This window comes from Nyctibius grandis, chromosome 10 (genome assembly GCF_013368605.1).
Source record: "Nyctibius grandis isolate bNycGra1 chromosome 10, bNycGra1.pri, whole genome shotgun sequence".
In the NCBI taxonomy this organism is placed as follows: Eukaryota; Metazoa; Chordata; class Aves; order Nyctibiiformes; family Nyctibiidae; genus Nyctibius; species Nyctibius grandis.
Window position 1 is genome coordinate 14,607,706 of NC_090667.1, and position 7,992 is coordinate 14,615,697.

Here is a 7,992-nt window from a genome sequence, read left to right on the forward strand (position 1 = left end):
GTCATACCAATCAGCCTGTTACCCCATCACTGTGCTCAACAGCAAGAGCCCAGGGAGAACAGGTCATGCCCACAGTCTTCCTTGATACAGATGCCCAGGTTTCAGCAACACTTTCCTGAATTAGCTGAACTTTTTAAACTCAAGGAGGAACACAAATACTGCTGGTATGCAATGGCTAACACTGCAGAAGGGCTACACAGATCTGCTTGCACTTTGGGCTTGCTTTAATCACTTTGTTGTACTTCACACCTTCGTAAACGCTCCGCACTTGATGGCACTGGTCTTGTCCCTGATGTTGCAGAAAAAGACAGTGCATGCACCCAGAATATCTATTACCACCACGTGAACAAGATTTCTTTGGTTCAGCCTGTATTTGAGTGACCTCCCCACATCCATCCTCAGCTTATAGGTTAGGGGCTAGTGCTGCAAGGCTTAGCAATTTTAGCTGGTAAGTCCACAAGTCTCTCCTTCACCTCTAAAAGAAACATAAACCTTTTATTGAAGGAGAAAGTTTCTCCTCCAAAACATTTCTCCCAGCTACAAACTCCAGACCCTCTGGTCCTGCCGCAGGGTACCTCTGTGCACCTTGCACGTAGGTGAGACAGATCCACAGCAACCACTTCAGCCAGGGCATGAGGAACACCAGCTGCTTCTAAAACTCTTCTAATTGCCTGCAGAATCTAGCTTTTATGGCATGAGATATCTGACAACTGATCTGCTACTTTGACTGAAAAAGTCCTGTCAGCGATAGCAAAGGGCTGACAATGATAGCAATGAGCTCGGACATCTAATTAGTATCAGCAAGTCTGCAGAAATCAAGGGCCATTGGTGGTTAGAGCTGAACTTTGCACTGCACTCTGCACACAGGACAAAGAACCCTATCTGAGTAGGAAAATTAAGCTAAACCATATTGTAACAAGAAAGTTACTGGATTGGGGCAAGAATAAAATAGTTTAATGTAACATATAATTTCTGGTTCACAAAAGATTGTCTCTAGGCTGTTGATCTATGATATTTACACAAAGATTAAGGCAGATTTTCACTCATCAGCTCAGCTGAAAGCGGATTTTTGAGGTAAAATTTTAAGTTCACGAATACCATCAAGTGCAGTAACCTTCCACCAGCAGGTATCTGACGATTGGCAACTAAGACTGAAAACTTGCCTTTTACTCTCTATAGTTTCCTCTTCACAGCCATATCCTTCCAGGGTTTATTTCTGTAAAGCTCCTTCTTTTGGAAGACATGTGGATAGGTATCTGCTGAGATCTCATTGATTTCAGAAGGCCTTTGGACTGTCGAAACAAACTGAATCATAGTCATAAATACTGAGATCCCTTTTCTTTTTATTCTCATTATTGAGGAATTGCATTTGTAGTCCCATCTGTGAACCAGATTAATTTGGAGCCATCTGCCATGAGCAAAGCTAATTTTGGCAGATAGCAGAGAGATGCTAGTATCGTCCTTATGTAAACATTTGATGTCAGCTCTGATTGTTGTGAAGGAAACAGCTACCCGTCAAGGTGCTTATGGCTACACCATGAACGTGTAGTAATTTAGATGACTGAGTACAGCTGCTTAAGGAACGGAAGGAGGGCTCACTGGTCGGCACAGACTGTGTCTGGTGCAAAAAAATGATGCAAGATCAGTGCAAACTGAGAGCACCGGCCTGCGAGCTGTGATGCATGTTTAGTGGAGAAGCAGGACCACTTCACAGAATTCACACAAGAGGCTATTAAGAAAATGCCCCTGAAGACCTCACCTGGAGTCAAGGGGAAAATCTGTACCAATTTCAGTGGGCTTCAAAATGTCTGGAAATACAACTATTACTAATGATAAATTGAAAGTGAACCAAATATGTAGGAAAATGTGAATTTCCAGATATATATTTCCTCCTCTTTGCTGGTGCAGTTTAGGTGCAGACTCCAGCCTGACTGAAAACATAACCCACTGTATTGATGCTTCTATAGTAAAAAAAAATTTCTGATATGACTTTTAGGAAAAAAAAATGCCAAAACTCAAAGATCGAATAGGTTAGGAGACAGAAGATCTTACTGGAAAAAAAGAGTTAGTTCAAAACGCTTCACATATACACTCCTACAGTAGTACCGAATCAAAAAAATGAGAGGTAATTTCAAGTTCCCTGTTAATTCCAGCCCCATAGGACCCCAGCCAGATCTCTGGTTTTGACGTGTACCTACAGAGCAGTACAAAAAGTCTTGTTCTGCCATTGTATGGCACAGACAACTTTGCAGTTTAACATGCCTGTCCCAAAAGAGATGAGCCACCTGATTCGATAAGCCTGGGCCAAAGTCAGTACTGCATCTGTGTGTGGTGATTTTTACTACTTCTAACTCAGCCCCACTCTTTCTGATGATTATTCAGTGGTTTGTTGTCTTATTTAAATAACGTGACACTCATCGGCGTGGAAGATCTGAGCACGGATTGCCATGCCGAGCAGTCTGCAGTACATGCATACCACTCTTCTGCCACTATGCAGTACAATATCAGCCTCTTCACCATCCTGAAAAGCAAACAACAACTATCAAAGCACCAGATTAGGCTCACTTTTATTTCCTGTAGAATACATGTTCACTGACTACAAATCTCCCCAGGAAAAGCAACACTTGCATACCCTCCAGGTTCCATGAATATGAGCTTGTTTTGTTGTTCCTCTTAATATTCATGAATAGGCTGCTTGCTTTCCAAATGTCTGTCATCTATTTGGGGAAAAACAAACTATCCTACAATTTAAGTGACCAATTAGCAATACAAAGTGACTGGCCAAAGCAAAATATGGTTTAAAAAAAAAGCTCTAAGGATTAATTGGAGTAAATTACATCACACTTGGAAATAACAAGTGAACTTGTAAAAATCACAGAACTAGAAAAGCTCTTTTGTTACTTAATCTATTTTGAGTAGATAGTTGAATTTTCCTTTATTTCCCTGAGAATTCAGCTCTTGCTGCTGTGCCAGGTCCGGACCACGTCCCGCTGAGGTCAGCGAAGCTCCCACCTACGCTGCGGTGGGTGGGCAGGGCTGTCGCAGCCTGCAGCACCACATGCTCTGCACACAGGCATCTTCCATCGCACTCTAGACCACACTTGCACACTGACAGTGAAAAAAAAAGTGAGAGTGCACCCCAGAGCGTGGTGTGGCATATTTGAAGAGAGGTTAGCTCTGATCTGAAGAGAATGGGTTCTTTAAAGCCTGGGCTTTACTCTTTGCTGGGAGTGAAGCACACCACCACACCTCCATGGTCTTCCCATGGTAGCAAAAGTAAAACATCCACACCATGATGACTCCCTTACTGAACCCAAAATCTCCCATAGATGACTGTCTTTCAAAACAGCTGTAACTTTATTAGCCGTAGAGTTATCCTGGCTGTAACTGGTGAAGTCTTCTCCCCATCAAGAGACTCACAGAGCAGTACACAAAACCATGGCTCTAAGTTGCCAGGACCAGGCAGAATAGATTTCAGGAGAATTGTTAAGTTCTTAAAATAGCCCATGAACCTTGCTTGGAGGTAAACCTAAAAGGAAATACATCTACTCGAAGACATCACTGTTCAGCACACTCATCTATCATGTGCTTTGTAGCAGCCTTTAGAGAGAGGTGGTTCATGTTCCTGGCTCTCATACGCTCCACATGTAAACAGAGTAATTTCTTCCTCTCCTGAGACACCCCTCACAGGCAGGGCTGCAGTGCGGGAGAAGCGTGTTGTTATAGTTACTGGCTATGACTTACCCCTGCCTTTGTCATGGTATTTTCAGTAAATGGCGCTTAAACAGCAGTCTAGCAAAGGTCTGCAGAATAATGACTGCCTGCGTTCGTTTAACAACAGGATACGTGTCTCTGCTGCCCAATCTCTTCATCCATTTCTCCCTGTCCCTCACATTGTGAATGAGACCCTGATTCTCTTACATAAAGAACACAAAGGTCACTTCTTATATTTGAAAGTCTTTTTACTTCTGTCCCTGGAAAGGTCATCATACAGGGGAAAAACAGAGTTCTTCCCCTCGGGCAGCTCTCAAGAGACAGGCATGGAGCGCCCAGGACACATCACCTTTTAGAGACTCTGTGGCTGGTGAGCGAAACCGCTTTGCAGGTCAAGTCTATAAGGGGCCATGGTTTTCTGCCTTGGTTTGGGTGTATCTTTTGCTAACTAGATATAGTCACTGTAACCCCACAAGAGGCTGGCGTAATGCAACCTGTAACATTGTCAGTCAGGACTGTGGTATGATGATAAGGTGGTGAGAATTAGCCCATAAAATGGATTACGCTGAATGATGCTACTCAGCTGCTTGTGAGATGCAAAGCCAACAATTAACTGAGCTGACGTGAACAGACGCAAATAGGAACAGCTCTTCGTGCCTGGCAGTTAGAGAAACAAGACTCTGGTATAGAGCCAAATAATAACCTCTCAGAGGTAGACAGCAGGAAAATGGGAACTGACAGGTTTTCACAGACCCCAGACTCAGATGAATGAAGGTGATGGATTGAACATTTAAGAGAGAGCAATCAGAAGATGCTGCTTCTGCACCTTCGCCCAGAGGGCAGCGAAGACAGCCAGCCCCTAACTGGAAACAGGCTGCTACACGTGAGTCAGGGAGCTGCCTTGGCACAGGTTTGTTCAGGCAAACTGAACCTTGTGGACATTTAATGAACAGATTATACTAAACCTTATATGTAAGAAGTGCTGTGACACTATCTTACAAATTTCTCAGCCAGGCAGAAAGCGTTCCATGAAGTGTGAATTTTTGTCACTGCTCAACCAAAAAAGCAGGTTTTCTATATGTTTTAGAACATATAAGTAGCTGACTAGGACAAAGCTGTGCTAATCTGATTTATCACGTGCTTTTTGTGACAGCAATTAGGTATGGGACTCCCAAAGGACTTTCTAAGAAAGGGTCCAGCAAAGATAATTACTGAACATATATTGATACTGCTGTGGGATTAGCATCAGGAACTTGTGTTCAGAAACCCCTCCTATATTAGCTTTGTGATTTGACAAGCTAACCAACTTTGTCCCAACTTTGCTTAACTAAGCACTTCATTCCATTTAATGTTATATCACTGTACATGAAATAAATGTTAATTACCATCACTGCATGAACAATCAGTGAAGCTGCTGAAATGGAAGTCCAGTCCTGCAGCCCTCTACCAGCCAGCACTTCCTGCAGTCTTCAGGAGAGCCTGAACCACAGCCAGGGGAGTTAATCCTAGTTTGTACATAGGATCTTGCATCAAGCCAGTACTAGTCTAAAAACATATTGATGAAATCTGGTCTTGTAACAAACCTTGTAAATAAAGCTGAAACTGGCACTTCATCTCTTCTCCCACACACATGTTCCCTTCAAGTTGTAAACTTTGCAGCAGATACAAACCTAGCTACAGAAGGATAGCTGCACACCGGCACAGAGATAAAGAGAAATGAAACAGACCTACTATGAAATGTATCATTGAACTAGAGACGCTGGAGCTGAATTTCAGCTGCAATAAACCAGCCTTATTTCATGGACCTCTGTCTCTGTCCAGTTAAGCCAGCAAGGCTGTGAATTTGTGAACACAAGTTTTGGTATTCAAGAGATCTTACAGAATTCCACATGAATCCCATCACTTGCTTTCCATGACATTTCAGGAGAAACTTGTCATTAACCTGCAATTACTGGCAGTTCCTCATGCTACTGAAAAAGCTTTTCTTCTGTTCTACTTTCTGTCCTGTTGACCATCCTAGGATGGTCAAACTTTCTAGAAGACCAAGAAAGAAATAGCTCATTCTCCATGTATGGTCTGTATTTTGCTACTTATATTTTGTCAGACTAAAACCTAGTACTAAGATTTCAATTTTTAGGTTTGATAGAAGAGATTCTTCATCTCTCTAGTGCTTAAACCACACATTTGAATCACATTGCTACAGCACACAGAATGCTGCTGTTTCTAAGTATTAAGCTGTACACTCTTGAATGTGGTCAGGGTTGATCCTTATTGTTTGCTTTGGCTACATAAAATTACTGTTGAAAACCTACGTACTAAGGGGCCTATCCATTGAAAACATTTCCTTCTATGATTGACTGGTATTAATAATTTTCTTCTTTCAAACACAGAGGGATATGTCCAAGTAGACTTCAAAACAAGGCCTGACATATAAGGATTATCCAAGTTTTGAATGTTCCTTTCCAAGCAGTAAACATGCAAAAATTGTGGGTGGTCAGTAACGTATATAAACTATTCTAGTTATTGGCAGTAGTACTTGCAACTGAAAAGATGCAAAAAAGAGAAAAGTTGAAAAAACAGGAGACAAAAAAAAAGAAAAGTCAGGGACAGTGTGATACGTGTGTTGAAGTGACGGGATTCAGACTTTGTGGTTTTTCACAAAGATCCTTATGTAACTTACTGATGGCTTTGTAGCTAAGGATCCTTCTACAAGTCATAGTTGTTCATTGCTCAGATATATAGCAGCTTAGCTCGTGCTCTAACGTTATGTACTACCTCAGCATTTCTCAACTAAAGCTCTCTGCAGATGGACACCAAGATGATATGTCTGTGCTATGGCTAAGTACTGAAATCTAGCAGACTGCTTGCTTGCTTACAGTTATTTATAAGCTTGTGTGTTTTCAGGACTTACTTATGAAAAGCAATTCCACTTAATATCAGTACAACAGCAATAGTTCACATTTATAGATTGTAATATAATTTCAGACAGCCCCAAATCCTTTTAAAAAGCGCGTGTCTATAAATCAACCTATAAATCAGTGTGTCCACAACCACGGTAAGACTGAAAAAGAACACTGAGTGAAATCGAAAATGCTGAGTATTTAAGTCAGGCAGAACATGTTTGCTCAGCCTGGGAAGTTATCATCCAAACAGGACTGTCCACGTCTACTCTGGGCATTGAAAGCAACGGACCTGCATTAAGGACTATGTTTATGACTCCTGCACAGCACCTTTCCTAATGCAGCTTAAAACTGAACTGGAACACTTGACTAACCTGTTTTTCACCACTCGGCTTCCTGTAATTCAGCAGCAGCTCCACAGCTCCCACCACCTCTTTCCGTATTGCATACAGCAGAGCATCTCCCACATACACGCTGTGGCTCAAAAGCAACTCCATGATCTCCAGATTTTCATTCTCTATGGCTATTAAAAGGGCACTGCGACCAAGAGGATCCATACAGTTAATGTTGATGTTGTAGTAGATCTCTGCCTCTTGTAAGGCATGTTTCACACTGGCATAGTCCCCCTTCTCCACAGCGCTGAGGTAGGCCTTCTCTTCGGCTGAGAGCTCTGCCTCCGCTCGCACGATCTGTAACGGGATCCGATCTCTGTACGGTGAATAGTTTACCTTTTTGTAGTATAGCTGGGCCATTGTTCATAGTGACCGGGCAACCTGGGGGGGAGAAGAAGCATGCATAGTGACAACAGACAAGCAACCCCTATCTGCTCCTCACAGGGGACAAATTTCCAAAGGTCCGTCACGGTAAAAGCTTCTGATCCCTTTTTAAGCTGTTTTATTCTCAACACAGTGACTACAAGTTCCTCTGAGCAACCCCACATTAAAAGGCTACCCAAAAAAAGAAAGGTTACACTACTGCTCAGGAGAGGTACACAGAATGACAGACACTCAGTAGATTTTTAAATCTGGTTTAAACACTGTGCCATTGATTTCTTTTATCTGGTCAGAAGCATGATCTTGTTGTTTATGGATAATCTATCTCGTGCAAATAGGAGGATTCCTCATCTTTGCTTTATTTCCCTCTCGACGTTTTTTTCACATCCCTCCTTTTTCACTGCTGAGCCAGGTCCTCAGCATCTCTGAACTGTCAGTGATGGGAGCTGCTGATTTACACCCTCCTATTTAGAGTAATAAGATTTATTTTGATTATTTTTGCTGCTGCTTCTCTGCTTCCATCTCTTAAAATAGGTTTTTATTTTTCCCTAATGTTTACTCTCTGACTAGGTCACAGTTTTATTTTTAAAGCTTGCATGTTTTTA

The 7,992-nt window shown here is 42.1% G+C and overlaps 1 protein-coding gene across 1 annotated transcript in view; it reads right to left on the reverse strand.

The window, feature by feature from the left end:
- Window positions 1–7,366, reverse strand: part of TRPC5 (transient receptor potential cation channel subfamily C member 5) — a 65,323-nt gene extending 57,957 nt beyond the window's left edge. Inside the window, exon 1 of the mRNA XM_068408905.1 lies at window positions 6,989–7,366. Coding sequence (XP_068265006.1) covers window positions 6,989–7,366 — 378 coding nt within the window. The remainder of the gene's footprint in view (window positions 1–6,988) is intronic.
- Window positions 7,367–7,992: the final 626 nt, after the last annotated feature.